Source organism: Carassius gibelio, chromosome B5 (genome assembly GCF_023724105.1).
Source record: "Carassius gibelio isolate Cgi1373 ecotype wild population from Czech Republic chromosome B5, carGib1.2-hapl.c, whole genome shotgun sequence".
Lineage (NCBI taxonomy): Eukaryota > Metazoa > Chordata > Actinopteri > Cypriniformes > Cyprinidae > Carassius > Carassius gibelio.
In genome coordinates this window covers 30,276,806-30,299,592 of record NC_068400.1, presented here as the reverse complement: position 1 = coordinate 30,299,592, position 22,787 = coordinate 30,276,806, and the positions used below count along the sequence as shown (strand labels likewise).

General features: G+C 38.3%; 1 protein-coding gene across 2 annotated transcripts in view; it reads left to right on the top strand.

The window, feature by feature from the left end:
• Nucleotides 1-22,787, top strand: part of LOC127958406 (ADP-ribosylation factor-like protein 15) — a 103,567-nt gene that overhangs the window by 13,288 nt on the left and 67,492 nt on the right. For both annotated transcript variants that reach the window (XM_052557272.1, XM_052557271.1), the window contains exons 2-3: nucleotides 15,094-15,238; nucleotides 17,766-17,825. In XM_052557272.1, coding sequence (XP_052413232.1) covers nucleotides 15,094-15,238; nucleotides 17,766-17,825 — 205 coding nt within the window. The remainder of the gene's footprint in view (nucleotides 1-15,093; nucleotides 15,239-17,765; nucleotides 17,826-22,787) is intronic.

Genomic DNA, 22,787 nt, shown 5'->3' with positions numbered 1-22,787 from the left:
GGTGAGGAAATATTCACTTTTTCAATTTGTGACAACACCCGTAAAACCAGTAGCACTGTTGGGGTTGGGGGTGTTAGTTAGTTTGAGTTTCCCTCTTTTCTTCACTTTCAAATGGCTTGTAAAAGTGCCGTGCGCGTTTTACTTTCACTTTAAAATTAGCGGCAATTGAATTGCCTCAATTCGGCATCAAGAAATTGTTCATTTGAGTTTTCCCTCTTTTCCGCTGATTTCTTGGCATCAGAATCAGAAAGAGTTTTATTGCCAAGTACACTTGTGCATACAAGCAATTTGTTTTGACATAAGCTTCCAGTACACAGAGACAACAACAACACGCAGACAAAAAAAAAAAAAATGCACATATTATACAATTATACATACAAATACATAGTTGTGGTCTAGATGATAGAATGGAAGTGAGATGCGGGGATGTACTAGGATGGAGGTGGTAACAAATAAATAAGGTTATTCCACATTTTTATAGCATAAAGTGGGGAACATTTAACTGTTCATGAAGTAGGCTGCTATGCTGCTGTGACTGTCATTTTAGGAGCTAATGCACAGACCATCATTACAGTATGTGAAAGATCGACATGTTGACATGATGTACAGTATTTGGCAATTTAAGTACAGTAAGCCACAAAAACCAAGAGGCAGATTTATGTTTGTGTACTTTGGATGTGAGTGCATGAGTACTCTTTATTTTTTTTTCTCTCGCAAGAGTCTTTTTGGGATTGAATGGTTTAAAATCACTTGAATGTTTAAATTGGAGAAATGTGCAAATAATGTGCACAGCTTACAATTTGAAATTTTCACAAAGTTTTCATATTATTGATTTGTAACATCTTTAATATATAATATCTTTAATGTTTACTTATAACTGTGCATGTTCTTGCAGAAGTATTTTGAGACCTATAAGATCCTGTGCTGAAAAAAACCTTGAAAGTGGTCGAATTTTTACATTTTTATTTCTTTGAAGCTGTATGAACCTGTTTTTATTAGTTTTTTTTTCTATTTATGTAATTTTTTAAGATATTAAACCATTTTAAACCATTTCAGATGGGTATCATAAACCCACTTTAGTGGAAGCAAAAAGAATAAGTGATGGTCATTAAATCGACAAACTCTGGCAGTTGATGAGAAAATAAAGGTGAATGTCAGAACTGTCCCTGGGAATTCTCATTAGCTTTGGCCTTTGAAACAAGCACAGACATCTGATGTCTGCTGGTGAGGCCTGTCGTTACCATCACTGAAACAATGACAAAATTGGTTGTCATGCATTTTTGCCTAATTGTCTATTTTGGTCCCTTAGATGAGTTCAGGCCATCATCTCTCCACAAGGAGGGTGGGGGGGACTAATGGGCATTCATCTGCACCCAGCAAGAGTCTTCCGAGGGTCTTTGATGGAAAAAGGCTGTTTGGGGCTTAGAAGCCACAATGGCTGCCATTATAGATCCCCCCCGTCCAAGAGTCGATGTGGCATTTGGAAAATAGTAGGAATTGTAAGGGGGAATGTATGGTAAATATCTCAGTAGTACAGTGTTTGGGCTGTTTTTTTTTTTGTTTTTTTTTTGTGGGATGGCAATGAAGGGTGAAGGGATCTAGCCGGAACCTGTTAGCGCATGAAGGGGTTATGGCCATTTGCATAATTAACTGTTGATGCAAACTCCTCTTAATGAAGGCCCATTCAAGTCGCCGACCCCTGCACAAAGAAGTCCATGGGAATGAGCATGCTCTTGTGTCGCAGAGGTTAAAATATTAGGCCTGAAACTGTCAGGGGCTTTTGATTTGCTTTTAAACTATTGTAAATGTTGTAAAAGAAGTGGATGTGCCGTCAGAGGTTGTGGTGCTACCGGAAGGCTGCAGACCAACCTTTGGCCAGATGTGAGTTTGGGGCTTTGCTGCAATAACAACCTTTTCTTTCCACTGGATTTACACTGAAATCAAATCCCCTTTTCTTTTGAAGCTAATTTGAAGATGGATATGGGGGTTGTGTTTTAATATTCAAGATATTGTGTTCCTAGAGGCTCAAATATTTTCTTATTTTCATTCAAATTCTGGGTCATCTGAGGAGAGACCGGGAAGGATTTGGCTTGCTGAACAATAGCATGACTTCAAATAGGCCGTCCCTGAACAACACTGAACATTACACAATACAGAAACATTTTTTCTGACAGTACACAAGAGTTTAACAATGTTGATCTTTTATTGGGCCATTTAGTGGTATGGTGGTGAAATGAATAACAGAAAAGGCTAGGAATTTGTATGTTTTGAATCACATTAGTAATAATGTTAATATTAAATACCACTGCTAATACTGTCAGGATTATGGACCTATCTGTGATCGTGTTTTGCTCCCAAATAACCTAGTTTTCTCCCACATGTTGATTGTGTTAATTTGATTCTAGGTGTGTCTCGTTCCCAGCTGTTTATCCTATTTAAAAGTCCCAGTCCAGTCAGTTAGTGTTTCTCTGTCTTTGAAAGTCATTCTTGTTCATGTTTATGTGTTACAGATGTCTCCTGGCTCCCCTATGGATAATTAATGGTAAACAGACATTGATGTAGATCTTCTTCTACAGAGACTGTTTAGCCACACTGTTAAATCATATATTGGCACATTCCACAACCTGTCGTTTTGGCATATTGGCTTCAATATAAGCTGATTTTAGTCTAACAAGAAAGTTTCGAGTTCTGAAACATACAGGACGTTTTTGTAGCACAATGACCTCTTATAAGTCAGAAGATAAAAGGAATTTGAATTTGAATTTCTCAGTTCATGACCCCTTTAAAATTAGAGCAAATTAGAGGGTGAGACTGTGAGGATTAGGGAAAAGAAACCATAGAAAAATAATTTGTGGAAATTAGTGACCAATCAGCAAAACAGAACACAAAACTGTGTTTGGGTTTGACTTTAAATGAAAACGCCACCATTTTTCCATATTCCACGATGTTCTTTCCTCAACTTATATGAATTGACACATACCTCTCCTGTCTCAGTGTGTGCACTCAATCACTGTAGCGCGCGGTGCCACTATGCTAGCATTTATCTTAGCACCTTTCATTCCTCATTCATTCAGAAAACGCATGTAAAGTAAGGGCAAGAAAAAGTGCACTTTTGAGAGATAACTCCTTCATATTAACTGATGCTAAAGGCTCAAATGGTGGATGTGAAAGAGCTCTTAACACCACCTCCAAGTCCCAGGGTGGGACTGAAGGCAGATTAGGGGGATGCAATCTCCTTACCCACTTAAGAAAACTCCCCATCAGCGCTTGCCTACCGATCGATTGGCCGCCCAGCGGGGAATGAAACAAGGCAATAATGGCCACATAGACTTTCAGTGTTGATGGCAGAGATCCACTATCTAGTCTGTATGGTAGAAAACATAGAACATACAACATGGAGCAAGCAGCCGGGTCAATATGAACATCATGGCACCATTTCACACACACTTCCCATTTTAGAGCATACAAACGTCATGTGGAGGGCGCCCGCGCCTCCGAGAGCGTGTCGAGCACACGAGAATGCAGAGTGCTCAGCTCCTCTGATATCCCCGAAGCAGCCACACATGAAGGCTCCGTAAACCTGGGTTTGGCTCGCTTGAGTCAGCAGATCCTTCCTGGGGATGGGGATTGGCCAGAGTAGTGCCACCAGCATCTCTGTCAGATCAGGGAACCAAGGCTGGTTTTGGCAGTTTGGGGAAATGAGTATCACTGAATCCCCCACCTCCCTGAACTTGTATAAGACCAGTGGCAATATCTTGATTGGAGGAAACGCATACAGTCTGGCTGTTGGCCAGTGCGATGTCAGAACGTACTCTTCCAGCGCGAGTGAGACAGGGAGAAGAACAGCGGGCAGTGCGCACTCTAGCTTGCGATGAAACAAATCCACCTCTACTGTCCCGTAGCAGGTCCAAATCATCCGAACCGACTTGGGGTGCAACCTCCACTCTCCTTGAAGAATCCCCTTCCTTGAAAGTATGTACGCCCCGGCAAAATGCCCTTCTGCATGTTGACACATAGCCCTAGGAATGCCAAGTGACAAAGCAGCGTGTCTACATGGGTGACTAACGTGTCCCGGGACTGAGCTAAAATCAGCCAATCATCCAGATAGTTGAGAACACGCATCCCTCTTGCTGGAAATGAATTTCACCAGGGTGAATTTTCTCCAGGATTTCTTTCAGAGTCCCCCGTATCTTTTGAGTACCACAAAAAACGGTTGTAAATCCCACTCTACAGAACAGATTCGTTCAAATGGCTGATTCATTCAGAAACGAGACAAGTGACTACTGTCTTTATGAATGGTTTACTTAATAATTGGCTCACTTGATTTGTTCAAAAACGTGGATTCATTCAGTAACGAAACACCGCTTTGTTGCGTGGAGACACAAAACAGTTCAGCTGTGGCTTTGACTGGAACTATATTGGTCAGAGAAATTGAGCAAATACAGTCAATATTTTGTCTGAAATTTAAGTCAATCAATTATTTTTCAATTAAAAGCCCACTTGGATTTGCACTATGAATGTTTTATTTAGATTTGTGTCAATGCAAAGAGAGACACAGTATGTCCCGTTTAGTGACAGACTGAACACAGTTACTGCACTGTAAATACATTTTATTTATGACATAATTTTTGATAACTTATATATATATTACCTTTATTTAACCAGAATAAAACTCATTGAGATTAAAAATCTCTTTTACAAGAGCGTCCTGGCCAAGACAGGCAGCAGCACAATTAACAAGGTTACAGACATAAAAACATATAACATATAACGTCAACATATAACAATTTATACAAGTAATAAATAATTATAAAATCATAAGAAATCAGAATTTCACCTATTATCGCAAGCGATAAACAACAGCAAGGATCGTCCGTCATAACTGAGTCAGTCATTACATCTACAGCCAGTTTGTGTAGCTTCCATGTTATTTAAAAGTAATTTAAAATCAGTCAATGAAACTGGCTCCTTAAGATTCAGGACATTTTGCAGCTGATTCCAAGTGCAGGGTGCCGCATACTTGAACGCCCCTTTTCCCAGTTCGGTCCGGACTTGAGGGACAGATAATAATAATAAGTCCTCAGAACGAAGACAATATCTTCCTGTATTTTTCTTTTCAATGTAAGATTGGAGGTATGGGGGAAGCAGACCAAGAATTGCCTTGTAGATAAAAATGTACCAATGATTAAGTCTACGGGTGGACAATGCAGACCAACCAACCCGATCATACAAAGAACAGTGATGAGTAAGTGCTCTAAAGTTTGTGATAAACCTAAGAGCTCCATGATAAACAGTATCCAACAGTTTCAAGCTTGTGATGGAAGCATTCATGTATATGACATCGCCATAGTCCAGCACTGACAAGAAAGTGGCAGCAACAAGCCTCCTTTTGGCCTCAAAGGAAAAACATGACTTGTTTCTAAAATAAAAACCCAATTTCTTTGCTTATTGTCACTATTGGCTCTGTTTTTGTCATAACTGAGCATGTTATATGCTTGTTGTTCCTATACATTTCATCAATGACAATTACAGTGGCCCATGAGCTGAAATTGGCACAAGGGATTGTCTCTATAAAGAAATTAAAGCAACCATATCCTGCCAGACAGACTTTTTAAATTGTAAAGGGTCTTGAGTCCATTCTGTCATGTCAACCTAATTCTCCAATACCTCACAATGTATAAAAACAGATTTATTGTTCAGCGAGTCCCCATCGTTTTGTCTCTGGGGCCTAGAGGTGCTTATTAGGGAGGACGAGGAGTTGGTGGTTGCTGGTTTGATGCAATTGCATTTATGGAGGAATTTTCCCACACTCACCAAAGCCCACTGATTTGTTTCTATTAAAATTTGAGCACATCTCAGATAAATAGATGCTTTTTGAAAATGTCTGATTACTGGTGTTAGAACGGGCAAGTACCCTCCTCCACAGCCCTGTTTTAGGGGTACCCCCAACCCCCTTTGGCCCTCATACATTAGTTGCAGCACATTCAAAAGGGGGCCCTCTGGCTTTGATCCTCTAGATCAGTGAGGAAAACGTCTTTTTGCTTACATTGTGTGGTGGAAACCAAAGTTTTCGCCGCTTTATGCAAATACGCCCAAGCTAATCACCCTTCCCAATTACAAAATTTATATACTCAAATGCTTCCAAAATGCCCCTTCTGTTCTGCTCCCATTGCTCTTGTTGGGAAGGACCCAACTGTGCATGAATGTGGCCTTGGGTTGTATAGAGCATGAAAACATTTTAAAAACAAAAGCAAAAATTTAGCTTTTTCTTTGATAAACTACAAATAGATTAGTGTTTACTTTTTTCAGTTGGTCAGGACAAAATGTTGAAGCTCCTGTCTCTTTATTTTAAACATATTTTTACCTTTTGCTTGCAAAATATATTTTTCTGAGTGTACAGAAATATGAAGTTTCATTAAGATTTTAGCATAAGCCTTTTGATTCAAACATTTGATGTTGGTGACGGTTGACGTCACTAATTTTTAGAAAAAATGTATCTTGATATATTTCTTAGTTGTGATGTAGATCAAGGGCTAATTTTTGTTTTTATTCACTGATAACCCCACCCCTTCAGTGAACCATTAACCCTTGTGACCATGACACTGAAGTTGAACCTATATAATTAGATAAATTTGATTTATGAACAAAGGATTTACACTTGTTTTATAAAATAGAGATTCAGATTAATTGAAAATAAAATCCTGATTCTCAGTGCACCAAGGAAGCCTAAATTTAGTTATTTTTTCCTCTTCATAATGCACAAGTCATATGGACCTTTTTTATACACAATAGTCTCTTTCAAACTAGGGCTGCATGATTAATTGAATGTGATCATCATGCACATCATGTCAGTAAAGCCGGTTCTGTGATAAGTAGTAAATCTCGATCACCTGCTTTCAGGTGGAGCAGCATTTACTACACAGAGCTGTAGTTCACTGACAAGCTACACAAAAAAATCGAATTATGAAATCACAGGAATCATTCGCGATAATGACAGCTGTTTGCGTAACTTCTCGGTGAACCAAGGCTCTGTGTAACATTAGTAAATGCTGCTCCATCTGAGAGCATGTCGAAATACCACATTTAATAAAATGTTTTTTTGTACAAACTCACTTCGTTACTTCGGCCAAGTGTTTGAAATAAATACTTCTGTGAGATGATGTGGCCACATATTTCATAGTATTCTAAGCAGTGATATACTGTAGGCATTGTTTCCACATGACATCACCCTCTGGCCTTCGGATGGAGATTTACTGCTCATCACAGAACCGTGCTTCTCTGAAAGATACGCTTGACTGTCACAGCTTCTGTCTAATCGTGATTTCGATTCCATTTTGATTAATCAGCCCTACTTTAAACTAAGCAGATTTCCCAGCTTTCAGATTACCTTCCAAATCGTGTAGATTCCTTTTGAAATCACTAGATTTCACTCAGTCATGCACTGAACACTGGTAAAAGTGACCGCACCTTTAAACAGTGGAAAGAAAGTCATACAGGTTTGGAATCACGTAAGGGTGAATAAATAGAATTATTTTGTATTTTCAAGTGAAATGTAGTTCAGATCACTGTTTCTCCATCATACTGTTTAAGACCTGATAATCAGTCAACTCCCAATCAATTCTGTGCACAGTGATTATGATTCTAGCATAATTCTTTATGCATCTATAAAAAGAGCCTTACATGTGTATTGGAAAAGAGCTGGGGAATGTAGGCTACCCATCACAATTCCAAAGGCCCACTTTGATCAGTGTGTGAACTGTGCCGCTTGCCGCTTATTGCTATATCCAGATGGTCCTGGTGGGGGAACAAAACGTTCCCTTTGCCATAGGATCTCTCAGTAGGCCGTCTAGACCAGCCTGAGCCCAGACAGATACAGCCTCCCATCAAATTAGCGTTTGTCAGATTTATGGTAATGGTCCGCAACAGCCTTCCCGTCGGTGACATCAAGATTTACAGCTGCGCACCCCCCCCAAGGCCCCCAATTCCTTTCTGGGGTTTTGTCACTTCCCCACACATTGGCCTTATCCAGACATAGGGGGCTACAACCCAAAGAAATGGCCCAGTAAAAGACAGCTTTCTGGTGAACCAAGGTAGGTCAGAACAATGGCTGCAGAGGGTTTGATAATCCCTTGTGATGAGGCTGAAGTGTTTGTGGTGCATGTGGAGCGCAGCTGGGGGGGCCTGTCTTGGGCCGTGACAGTAGAGACTACCGCTCCATTGTCTGAGGGTTTCTCCTGTTTTGGATAAAGGGCCACGGGGGCTAAGTTGAGGGCTTAAAGGGGAACTGAAGACGCCCATGTATGTAGGTTACTGGGGTTCTTTCATGTGGCCAACCACAAGTAACCTGATATCAGCAAGAGGATCACCTACTGGGAAATATTTTGTTCGTCCTCAGTCCAAATGTTTTCCACGGCTGTTTTTAACCTCTGTTGGAAGGCTTGTGCTAGGAACGGGTATGATATTACTGATGGGATGTTTATTAGATAAATAATTATCAATCATCCAGCTCCATATTCTTGTAAATCCAGCTTGTTGGGGTGATTATGTAACACAAATTTACTGTATTATGTTCTTTCTTTTCAAATGTGTAATTGTTTTGGAACATTACGTTTTTAGTACAAAAAATGTGATGTAAGAAATGCACTTTAAGCAGAAAAACATTCAGATTTTTGTCAGAGCGTTTCAAATGGAAGGAATGTTGTTGATTTTTTGACAGGAGAGAATTCATCTGGATACTGTGGACTTACAGTTCCAAGGTTTCTTGAAGCATGCATGGTATCAGTGTGTACAGTCTACCATTAAGAAAACATTGAGAAAGTGTCACCACATCCTTAACCTTTCATGGTGACAAGATTTGCAATTCATAACAACATTAATCACATAAAATAGGGTTAGTTTGTGATAGGTAACATCAGGGCTTGTCAGGAACAAGTACATCCAGTGATAGCTAGGGGGAGTTGTAGCCCTTTATAGGGAACATCGGAAAAGTGGCTCTTGAAAGAGGATCTTCACTGTCACAGGTTGCAGGTACAGACATACACATTGTCAGGCTAACATGTTGCAGAGTAGTACAAAAGACCATGTCAACAAAAATGATGAATTCTTATTCCACTCAAAAAAAATTTGAAAAACATTATACCTTATTTGGGGCAGCAGCTTGTCTCTTGAGCTTTACCCTTTTGTACCATGTCCACCCCTAAAAGGTTCATATGTATGTACTCCTAAGTACTACAATAAATGAGATACTAAGGCTTGTGCACCCCTAAAAATACCAGCTTAACAATTTTGCGCATTCTTTTTTTGGAAGTTGGGGAATATATGTGCGCATAAATTTGGGGAAAAAAGTGTCAAAACTCAAATGCTTCTTTAGGATTTTTCACTGTAACTTTCAGGAAGTATGAAAGTTAGCTGTTTTCGTACTTTGGATGCACCACATTCTGTAATGGGAAACATTTTGTCTGTTTTTATTTTAAGTAGCGCAGTGAGATGTAGTTTCTTTCCAGATTTATCCAACGCACACTGCAGTAACCAGCCTGTGGTTGGTATGGCGACAGCAAGGTATGGTGTGGACACAACAGTCTCGCTGACATTTATTTTTCGCCTCCCTCCATATGTGGCACGCCACTATACTGGCACAAACTCCCTCTCCTTCACATACCATATAACCGCTCCCCCCCGGCCCTACACTTGCCAGCCCTCCGTAAGCCACAAACATCAACATGCAGAGAAAAAAAAGATGAATGAAGGTAAACCCCCCTCCAATCAGCCCAGACTGCCATGGACTCTCACTATGAGCTGGAGTGTAGTCAGAGCCGTGTTATGACTGGTGTGTGTTACACTGCAGCTCCATCTGGACGTCCATATAAAGCACTGTCAATTCAAAGGTCACCTCTGAGCCCTGCAGACAAGTGTTGCTAGAGGGTGTCTGGGCAGGGAAGGGTCGCCGGCTGGTATGATAGTGAGGTCTGTTTGGGAATGCCAGGCTCAGACTGGTCTGCCTGGGTTTGTGTCTGTGTCTGGTGTCGCTCCCGACCGCCCCTCCCCCACTCGCAAGCTCATTGGCCCTTACTGTAGTCTGTTTTGGACACAATAAAAACAAACCTCACTGACCCCAAAACGCCCTGGAAAGGCATCAGTGTTGTAATTACTGCGGTAAAAGCTTCTGATGTTGGCATAACTGTAGATTATGTGAATGTTAAAAAAAAAATTCTGCACTGTTTGAAGCCTGCGAGACCCAAAGACCCTTGTAAAGACTTCTTTACATTCTTTCGGATTCATACTTTTTTAATGATCTGGTAATTCCTTCATAGAATGTTACATGAATTGTGTTTGTGGTCTAAATATGAATCCGGACTAAATGGAGTAGGCTAAATGTTACTTGCTAAGATTTTCTTTTTTGGTTTACATATTGTGGCAGTACATCCTGCCAGTTGTTTAGTCAAAAACATGTAAAAATGTGAAGGGAATAATTAGGAAATTTTCTGCGTACATACAAAGGGTCTCTTATATGGAATTCCTTTACAAATTAAAATGTAAAAGTGGTAATTGTGACCATTTAAAAATATACAGTTGCAATTACAAGACAGCTGCCATTACGAGAAGTAGAGTGGCAATTATGAGAAAATAAATTCTGAGATACATTTACCGTTACAATAAATAGTTATTTGTGAGAGAGAAAGTCAAAATTACTAGTTGTCACAATAACATGATATAGTAGCAGTAATTAAAAACAGATATAAAATCACAAGTTACAAGATAGCTGTAAAAACAAGAAATAAAACCAAACATCACAAGGGTTGTATTGTTGATATTGCTCTTTAGTTGACAAGATATTACACATTAAAATACATTGAATTTAGCACATTTTACATAATAAGGCTGCTTTTAGATGGTGAAATATGATGTCCTGAAGTGAATGTGGACATGCGCTAATTTTACTGCAATATTTTCCACTGCAGTGCTATTTTTGTCAGATGTTGTTCATTATGGACTTGTTTCGGCATGACCTGGAGCTGTTTGGCGCTTTGCTGTGATTGATTACAGCGAGGCATTTTTATTTTTTATATTTGTTGGTCATTGCTGGCACAGTTTTGTTTAATAATTTTCCAGTGTGCTGTTATATAGAGTGTAGGTTACTTCCACACCCTGAATTAATAGCAAGATGGAATATGCTGATCAGGCAAAGAGGGGCTTACTTCAGCGTGCCATCTATTGAATGCAGAAGATGATCTATGTCTTCACTTCCAGAGACACACCCTCCCGATCAGTGAAAGATGAACCTGATGCATGTGGCTTTGGAAAGCAGATTCATGTTGGCTCAGGTTTGTGCTGAATTCAGTACCTCAGCCCAAATTACATTCTCTTGTCACTGCAAAAGATGTGTGGCATTACTGCTGGTAGTACTAGTTACTGACATCCTCACCATTAACAAACAAGTTGGATTTCATTCAGTGCAGAACTCCCAACGATAGGAAATGTGAAATAGCTTTTATGATACCAATAAGCAGATCATTATTTCAATGTATTCTGTTTGTCTAAATAAAATTAATTGCTACAAGTGGATCAGAACATTATAATGTACAGGCTTAAAAAAAATAACAGCATGAGGCTAAGTAAATAACACAATTGTCATTTTCCTTTGAGGTGCCAAACAGTGTCACTGTCAAAGCCATGGAGATGGGCAATGCACATAAATGCAGGTGGGGCAAACAGGATGGCATCACTGCTTGACGCTTCAATGGCAGACGTCTGCCCCGTCTCCACACTCTCAGAGGGCAAACGAGTGAAATGTGAGCTCTGTCTGTGTGGTGCTTCCCTTGCTCTCTCCCCCTCATTTATGGGCTCTAAAAATACAAAGCTGTCATTTAAAATAGAGCAGACAAGTGAGCAACGGCTGGCCATTGCATGTCCGGGGGACAGACGGACCCTCCATCCCCCTCCCCAACCAACAGTATCTCCATACAGTATGTGTCTGTAAGAATGAAGCGTTTGGCCAATAACCCGCAGAGCGATCTCTGTTCTCACTGCTGTTCACTCCGCTCCAGAGCGGCAGAGTGCATAGCGTGTTACTTTTCTCATGATGGAAGTTCTTTATTGCAGGGAGCAGACAGGGTCCCCCTCACTCTGCCGAGGGGTCTATTCAGGAGAAGTTGGCAGGCGGGGAGTTGTTTTTGCAGTGGCGTATTGTTCAGTGTTGTTTCCATAAGGGCTGAAGATTCAATATTGTGGTAATGCTGAGTGGATTTGGCCCAGCTGTGTTCTCCTGTCTGCTGTGCTGGATTCTAGTGCCGTCGTATCTTTGTTTTGGTGCCAGGGCCTGGATCTCAGCCAAACTGTTTAATTACATCAGCCATTTGATGTCTTGACATCTTTTTTTAAATAGAAAGCTGGGTGGGATAAGGGGGTCTCTCTTTTTCATTTGCGTAGCTTTTAGTGAAAAATTTCATCTGAAAATGTGGCACTGCCGCGTTACAGCTGTTGTCAGTCTGGAATATTTATACCTTCACAGATCTTCATTTACATAAAAAGCAGTTCATCAGCTTTTACAACTGCCCCAACATCGGTGAGGTAATGTCTGGAGGCTCTCGAACAATTAAAACGCGTCCAATATGACGCGAGCCAAAATAATCAATCAAGAGGGAGCATTTCTTGACATACAGAAACCCTTTTCGGCAGCAGGGTATCCGTTTCAACCTGCCTCCCTGGCATGAGAAAAATCCTGACCAAACAGTTGTTTGACATGGGACTTCTCAGACACCTGGGAAACCCTTTATTTTGATCTCCTGCAGCAACATGGGGCGCTGAAGTGTGTGGCCCTGTGCTCCTGTGGGAGCCCTGATGGGCCGTGGGGTCAATGCTCCAGGATGTGCCTTCAGCAACTGATGTAAATTTATCATCCTATCTGAGCACTGTAAGTGAAGGTGAGGTGAATAGGGTAAATTCATCAGCCTCTTACAGAACCAGATGTCCAGGTTGCTGTGTGACAAAGCAGAAGCATGTGTGGCCGAGCAGCTCCGTAGGGCTGCCTCTGTGGCTGTTCCTGTGAAGGGCCTGTGAAAGCCATTTAGGCTTTTAGTGATGGAAGAACACCAGAGCAAATGACACATTTGTTTGCCTACATGCCTTTGCTGTCCCTATTAGATTCAGGAAGAACTACATTATACATAAGTGAGCTGTAATGTTAGAAGATGGGGCTCTGTGGCAGGTTTTAGATGTTTTGACCAACAACACTTCTGCTGTGACACAAACTCATGCAACAAAATATGTATATTTTTTCAGATATTTTTAAATGTGTTCCAGAATATCCGAGAAATGCCAAAATACGGCTTTTATAGAATTGTGAAGTACGTTTATATAAATCTGTTTTCTAAACATTTTTGTTTTAAATTGTTTCCTCATTTTTCTTATATACTCCCAATCCAAATACATGTATACAGTCCCAAAATGAAGTGAAAATGAAAAATTTAAAGGAAATATATTTCAACAAATATTTACTTAGTCTGCACTGTTTACAAAATATAGTTAGCATATATGTAAAATATATTTGGTCGGATATCATTTTGCCCAATGGGAATGCATAAAATGTACATTCACATTCCATGTGAACATTCCTCTGACGTAATATTTGTCTATTTTAGAAACAAACTGCTCTTTATATAGAGACCACGGTGAGTATGTTTCCATGTGGAATTAAATAATCCGGAGGTAAAGGGCAGAATCAAGCCCTGCCTGGCCCAGACAAGTTCTGTCCTGCTAATAAAAGATATCTCTTTTTAGTTCTGTATACTGATCTCTCCACACCGGCTTAAACTATCCCATTCACGGTTCACACTGCATTTGCCTCCTAATGTCTCCCAGCAGGCCTCCAGTCAAAGACAGTGATTCATAAAGTGACAGGTCTGTCTGCTGCCATGAGGACACAAGATTCTCTTTTCCACACCCTCCCCCCTAAACAGACACAGACTGCGTAAGACTGTCTGGTAACAGTCTATTTTACATGTTAGGGCAAGCAAATTCTACAATAAAGCCTCCCCTAATATCAAGCAATAGGAAAGGATGTCTCAGCCACATTAGTGCAGGAGAGGCAGTAAAGAAATCATCTTGTTTTTCAGATGCACAAACTCAAACAAGTTATGCTTAATAACCTTCCTAAAATCTGTAAGGGCTTGTAAATGCCATAAACATCATTCTTTTATCAAGTAAAAGGTCATAAATGATTTAAATCTGAGATTTTAGTCTGTTGCCCCAATTTTGCTCCATATGTAAAGACATTTTTCACTTTTCTAGTGGCTTATTCAGTGTGATCCCCAGATGTGTTTTATTTGAATTCAATTCTCGTATTTCATCTCATGCATGTTTTTCACTGATACTGTTGTCTCCTTGTTAAACAAGTATACACTCACTTTCGAAACAGCAATTATTCATTGAGGTGGAATTGACTTCTGAACTGGTATAGTCAAAATTTTGATTGATGTTATTTTTACACTATATATATATATATATATATATATATATATATATATATATAAATTTATTTATTGTTTTACATTTTTAATGTTGGTTTTCATATTTAAAAGTTGAAAGGGTAAGCTACAAGAGTATATACACAACTATATACACAAAATAATAATAATAATAATAATAAAAAAATCAGCAAAAGTTTGCAACAATGTTATAAAATGATCTTCAACAAAATCAGTTTTAATAAAAATGCACTCTGGGACATAAAAGTGGCCAAAGTTGAAGGAACACTCGTAAACGCGGCCACTGAGAAAGCAGCTGTGTGGTGAATTTCATGTCCCATTTTGTCAATGAAGTCATTTCATTGTGAGTTCAGGAGTTCTCCTCCAGATGTGTTGCATTCAAATCACCGTATTAGTTTATCAGCATCAGCAGACATCTTTCTTTGGAACTTCATTAGCATTTGTCAGCTCTTGCTCCTCAGTTTATTTTCAGACTGTCTCCTTTGGCAAACACACGCTTACATTGTTCATATCACCCTTATCAACATGTTAGTGAAAAGTGCACCACTCATAGTCACTAACCATGTTTGTCTTTTCTGTGTTTTTATTTTATTTTATTTATTATTATTAGTGTCTCCAGAAGTTGTGCTGTAAGGCCCCTCCTCCACCTCGACCGGAGTATGATGTCGTGTGCATTGGACTGAGCGGTGCCGGCAAGACCAGTCTGCTATCTCGCTTGTGCAATGAGATCAGTGATGGCACGGTACCAACCACAGGTAGTATAATATTTCTCCACAGCTTTATACTGCAGCATTTTTTCAACCAACAAGACAAGCTTTTTAATGGGACAAAAATGAGAAACAAGTCACATATTTAGTCCTGACTCCTAAAAAGTCCTAATTGAAGCATTTACACGTAAATAAAAAACCCAGTACCCATTTCACTAAAAAATGTGACAAGTCATTCCAACAAATTGACTTAGCACACAGTTTTTGCAGTATGTTTGCCTAAACCGCCACACTTGTACTCAGTGCATACATCTCCAGCACTACATTTTCCCAGCGCTCCGGAACGTCTGCAAAATCTCTTCATTGTCACCATGTGTTTTCCAGCCTCTCCAAGCACCGAAAGCTGTTTAACGTTATTGCTGCAGGTTACCTCAGAGCCTCCTTTTAAACGCTACGCTACTTTACCAAAGAAAGAGTGCACTTGCGGTTGAGGTCCTTGGGCATATATGTGTCTTTCTTGAGAACATCTGGGTTTTGTCACACAGACTTTCTTTCTTGTGACAAGAGTGTTGATTTAATTAAAGCTCTTGGTGACAGGCTGGTGTATTCATGATTATGTTCAGCTCTCAAGATGGACGACATCACTTCCGTTTTTACTAACAACACAAATGGTTCTTTTCACAAGAGAAGACACAATTGTGTCAGGCTTTCTTCAGCACGTCTCAACAACTGGAGTGTGATGTATACAGCATCCTAGATAATACACAAACCTGGAATGTGCGTCCAATGATGATCTTTGGATCCTTTGTCTTTGGAGTGAACACCTGTCTTGAGCTGTCTAGTGAAGCAGTAATTATAAAAGCAATGTGTTATTGACAGCCTGTTGTGGAAATATGGTTAGATTGAGCTGACAGAATCACTAGTCTGCAAGAACAGGCCTAGATGGAGCTTCTCTCCTGCTCATGACATATTTACTCTCTCCTGTGGAGCATTTTGATAAAATTTGCTTTATGAACATGAAAATTTGAGTTAATGTGGGCTTCGTAGGTTCAGTCACACGTTTTCATTTGCGCTTATCAGTACCAAATGGCTGACCTGTTTGCCTCTGCACGCATTGGTGAGACACTAAACACAAAAGACATCTGTTGTGTTAATGTCAGTCAGAAACCTCATGCCCATTGCCAAAGCATTGACTGTAAAAAAACATGGACATTGTGTCCGTGACGTCACTCGTAGGTTTCTGAAGAGCATTTTGAGATGGTCTTTGCTGTAGAACACAAGATCCAGTTCCAACTCCCCCCACCTTACCTGTACCTACACCTACGCATCTCCACCCCCTGATCGCTAAACCCACCGTCTCCGTCCGTCAGAACTGTGCCAGCCTGTAGTGGTATTATGGTATTCTACCTTCGTTTCACTGTCCATTAAAGTCTGCCGCGTTTAAATTACGGTGTGACTTGCGTACTTTCATACATACATTACATCTCTCTGCACTTCATTAGACAAACAAATTAGATAGATCGCAAACTAACAAACTGGAGCGGCAACCTTCCGCTCTCTCTCATGAAGCCAACAAGGTAGTGACAAAAACTGCAATTCATCGACTGGCCGCTAGAGGCTGGCTCCAAAAGGAAATCAATCCAATAACTCCCTGTGTTGAAATGGCCAACTTTACAGCAGAAAAAATAAGTGCACACACACAGCAGTGTACACATACACCCCATGAACACACCCGGAGCAGTGGGCAGCCATTTATACTGCGGGGCCTGGGAAACAATTGGGGGTTCGGTGCATTGTTCAAGGGCACCTCAGTCATGGTATTGAAAGTGCAGAGCGCACTGTACATTCACTCCCCCCATCTACAATTCCTGTAAATGGTGATCTGCACCCAAATATAGTATAATGTGGAAGTTGCTACCTTTTGCCTTGGCGGTACATCTCACTTTCTGGAGACAGTGCAAGACAAATTACAATAATTTCAAAATGGCGTTTAAAATCTAGTTTGAGAAACTTTTCATTAAAACATCTATTTCCTAGTGTCCTACTCATAATAAATTTTTCAGTACAAATAAAAATCCAATAAAAAGCCATTTTTCTAAGTTTCACAATCTATCAAGTTTCACACTGTGGAACAATTGGATCATACGAACTCGCAATTCTGACTTTTTTATTTTTTTAAAAATTGTGTGATTATAAACTTGCAATTCTGAATTTTTTTATTGGAATTGTGAGATATAAACTTACAATTGGAAGTTAAAAAACTCACAATTTGCTGGATATAAAGTTGCAAAAAAAAAGTCAGAATTGCTAGATGTTAAGTCTCAACTGTGAGAAAAAAGTCAGAATTGTGAAATAAAAAGTCGCAATTAACCTTTTACTTTTTTATTCAGTGGCGGAAACGGGCTTCCCTCATATACATGTCTAGATTTAGTCCCATGTTCACAAATGTCATTGTGTCATTATTAATGCAACCTCATATAATTTGAAACTTAGATTATTGGATTTTTTTCTTTTTGGAATAAAGTAATATAATTCCTACATTTATGAAACTTAACATGAGCATTTTCTTCCACAGGTTTCAGCATCAAGGCAGTGCCATTCGAAAATGCGATACTGAATGTGAAGGAACTAGGAGGTACTGTAATAAGAACAGACTTTGATTCATCATTTCTTCTCCAAGCACTAGAGATAAGACTGTTGCCATGCTAATTGAGCTGTCTCTGGGACAGATCTCTTAGTTTAGCTACCTGAACTCTAAGAAGAGGCGCTTACCTCAGTGTCTCTTACTTCCAAGTAAAACCACAGCTGCACAGAGGGTTTAAAGAGTAAGACATTACAACTCAGTCAGATTTAGTAGGCATTTGCTAAGCAAATAATGATTGTCTCTTTTGGCAGAAGGGCTTGCAAACAGTAAAAGCTGGGGAAAAAGCTGATGCCTGTGATAGCCACACACGTCTGCAGTTTTCTATTTGTGGCATTCATAGAATAAACACATATGGTTTGACTAACTATATTTTGTGGTGACACACTACAAGATAATCCTATTCTTGTTCAGTGTTTTGACTAGTTTTATTAAAACATCAAAAAATATGTTGAATTGTTTAAGATTTATTACTTTATTTTTAGTACTTTGGGTTTTTTAAGCATAAACCCCACAAAAAATCATATATTCATACTTAAAAAAAAAAAGTTTTGAAAAAGTTAGTAATTGACAAAATAAGGTTTCAAGTAAGCATGAAATGGAAATTCCCCATCTACCCTACATCTTATTTATCTTACTGTAAACTTTTTTTTTGTGACCTCGTAATTTTTAATCAGTTTGAGAAATTTTCTCAAATCATAAGCCACTTTAGCCTAAGCTTGCATTCATCTGCCTCCATTATTAAATGCAACACCCACATCTAAACATCCAGTCAACAACCAGCGAGTAGAACTGCAGAATTTTTTGCTGTTGATAATCTGTTACACTCAAATGTACATCACTGTATAGAAGAAAAGATCTGTTGCTTCTTCCATTTCATCAAGCTTACCGTATTTATTTATTTATTTATTTATTTTGCTTAAATTTCTTGCTGAACAGGCCATTCAATTTTTTTTTGTTCCACATATGTAACATTTAAATCAAAGAATGGTCTAAAAAATATATTTTAAGGTATCTTCATTTATGGAAAATTCTAAATTTATTAAATGCACAATACAGTGTATTCTTCTGTCTGAATTACATAGCTGTCTTGTCTTTTCTGCATTTTTATTTTTAAGGCAAGAGAAGAATACCTTAAGAAAATTAATGTCGTTTCTAGGGGTTTGACGAGACCCTTATCCCATGAGATGAGATATGAGACTGGGTTCATGAGAACGAGGTGAGACGAGAGTTTTAGACTTTAAAAAAAAATCCTTAATGATGAAATACTTAGGAGAAAATAGTCTTTTATTCAACTGAAAAACACAAAATGCAATAAATGTAGGTGCATTTTGAAATCAACTTGTACTTTATGAAACGAAACATCTATTTTATTTTTTTTTTTTCAGTAATAAACGACATTTAAACACTGCAGAAAGTTTTGCAACAAACTCAACTGACAGGCAAGTAATTGCACAAAAATTATAAATAATAATTACAATTAAATAATAGACAACACAAATATCTCTTTAAAGTGGAAGTGAAGCAGTCAGTCAAGTTTATTATTTATTCCACTTTAATAAAAAAAAAAAAAAAAAAAAAATATATATATATATATATATATATATATATATATATATATATATATATATATATATATATATTAAACACAATTAATGTATCCATTTAAAGGCTTAAAGCAGTTGTTGCCAAACTGAGGGACGCAGCAAACCTGAATTTCGCGACACATCAGATCTCGCGAGATCTTGTGCCATGAGATCTCGTCACACACCTAATAGTTGCAAAAGATGCCTTAATTTAGGGTGTTACACTCTTTCACCTAGTTAGAAGGCCGTAAACACATTGCAAATCAGACATTGTTTTGGGAGTTTAATTTTACCTTGTTGGCAATGTGAATTGAATATTTGAATTATAAATCAAAATCTCAGCCTCTTTAAATCCCTCCGTTTTACATATATAACTAATCTGACAGGACAGTTCTTTCGGGCTGGATATGAGGCCACAGGTACGATGCTGGAAGATGCTTGTTGTTGTAGGACTGCTGAACAGAAAGAGGTCTGTGGAGAGGGAAATAAATCAGAGCCTGACTCTGTTTATGAGAATGTTTGCAGTCTTTGAAGTGATTTATGTGTTTTGTGGGGTGCGGGGGACATTACAGGTGCACTCTGTATCATGACAAGTGGCCCTACCAGCGCAACAGAATCAAGAGCCCATTTAAAGAAAAACAACAGGGATAGAGAACACAGTAAACCAAGGGGAGGCCTGACTAAATCTGAAATGCATATGGAGGGCCGTGAAATGAAGCTTCTCCAGTAGTTGAGGTCAGAGCCTCCAGGGATGTTTTTAATGGATTGTGGCCTCCAGTGTTTTTCAAGATGAGGCTGATGTATTACCTGGAGCAGGACACATCTGCTCTGACTGAAAGTTTGCAGAGTACCTGAAAGGGAAAGCAGCTATAAAATGTGTTGTTCATGGGTTTTCATACTGCCCAATAGACTGCCTTACTTTGGTCATTGACGCATATTGAGATGTCTCCACTCATGGTGAAACTATATTAATCCTATATTAATTCTGTAAAGCGGAAGAGATGATCAGTCCATGTGCCGGAGTTCTCTTGAACTCAGACACTACAGCAATCTCCGTCCACAGTGCCAAAACAGTATTTATTGTTTGAATATTGTAATAAACATGACAAAATTTTAAATCTGAGACTTGATTTTATATCAAAAGTAATAGGATGTGAGGCACACTACACGTGTTCGTTCATGAACTGAAAACAGGCTAGATTAATCGATTCTTGGAATTTCGTTTTGGACAAATAAAAATCAATTAAATCTGAGAAATCTTTTTTTCTTTCTACCCAGCCATAATATTTACTAAAGGAAGAAATAAAATTTACATCTTGATTTTATGATTTTTAGCTTTTTTTTTTTTTTTACATTTGATTTAATATCATAACATCTTTTTAGAGATGTTTGGGGTGAAATTAGGATTTTTTTTAGTTTGTGCATACATTTCTCTTATTTTTACATTTAGATGTGCTAACACTCAATTGGAGTTATTTTTTAAAACACTTATTTTTTTAATCTCACAACGAATATCCATTTTTCATACCTCAGAATATAATGTTCTATATATATAGACAACAATACATTTAATTAAATAAATGTTTATATTGGTGAATCTCTGCATCTCTTCAGTTCATAAGTAAGCGTGCCTATGGACAGTTTAGCATTGACAGTCATTTTTCTGTTCCTCAAGTGTTCATTCTGTAGATTGGATTGTGTATGTGTAGTTTCCAAAGTGAACTAGGTTCATTTAGCAGCTACTGTCTCTTTATTCAACCAATGCTTCAGAAGACTGAAACATCCCATTGGGCCTGGCACAGAGATTTACTCAACCTAAACTACATCTGCGATGCTCACTTAGTAGTTACAGAGCGGAAAAGGCAGAGGAGGCTGACTCAGTACTAAAACTGCCTGTTTCCGCTGCTAAATTGAGTAATGCATTTTTTAACACCCTCTCCCATGTGTCCTCAAAGCTTACAATTGTCAAGCCCTTCCCTTCACTTTCCAGATCCGGGAAAACCATATTCTAACTCTGCATTTGTATCTCAAACTTTATTTTTGTTATAAATGTAGAGTATTTAAAAAAATTAAATATATATATATATATATATATATATATATATATATATATATATATATATATATATATATATATATATATATATATATATATATATATATATATATATATTAGCATTGTGCACTACCATTTTCAAGTTTTGAAATCTGATTTGGTGGTTATTAAATATTTTTTTCTTATTATGAATAGATTAATTATGTGTATGTGATTATTAAAAAGATTATAAATATTTTTACTGTCAATTTTGGTCAGTTTATAGCATTTTTGCATGTGAATACAAGTTATATTATATAATATATATATATATATATATATATATATATATATATATATTTACTTTATATATATATATATATATATATATATATATATATATATATATATTTATTTATTTTTTTATTTTTTTTAAATCATACTGGCCCAAAACTGTATATTATATTACAGCAGCAGTTAACAAAATGAAACCACCATGCTCTAATTTTTTCATGATTGCTTTTTGTTAGACACCTCAGTTTGCTAAAACTTTGTCTTTTGGGGCTAGACCAGAGGTTTAACCATTAGCATAAAAGTCGCAGTTCTTGTATGTAATAGTTTATTTATAGCTATGGAATCCTGTTTTCTACATTATTTTTTAAACTGTGATCTCCATATGCAGCAGAAGCTTATGCTTAAAAAGCGTAGTTTTCTTGTATTGTCAGTAATGCTTCTTTCTAAGCTGTTAAATTTATATAGTCAGCATTCACAATTAAAACGTAACTTCCTCTAGAATTCCGTTCAGACCGTTCAAAAATATTTAGAAATTTTTTGTGTCCATTTTGCAAAACATGATCACTTTGACACGACTTCGACTGCAGGACGAGAATGAACAAATCTCTCGAGATCGGTGCTGTATAAACTGTGGAATGACAGGATGGATGAATGTAAGAAAGTTCTGAATGTGAACTGTGAGCATTTGCAATAGTGACATATCGGCAGCTTGTCATACAACTCGTGGTGTGAAAGTTGTCGTCCTGCTGCGGTTAACAAACAGCTTCACTCATCCGTGTAATAATCCGCCCTGATGGCAAGAGGCAGTCCGTGTCTGTTACCCTTTTGACACAAAGGCCAGCAATGCCCTGTGTGTGTAAGCAGTATGTCCGTTAGGTGTGAGGCATGACTGGCACAGTGAAGAGGCATCTGTTAATGGAGTCTGTGAATGTGCCCTCTCCAGTGACAATGACGTCAAAGGAGATTAGACGTGACTGTATGTGTGATGATAGCCCTTGCTGTGAATGTCAGACATTGTTATTCATCTCCTTATAACTTCAT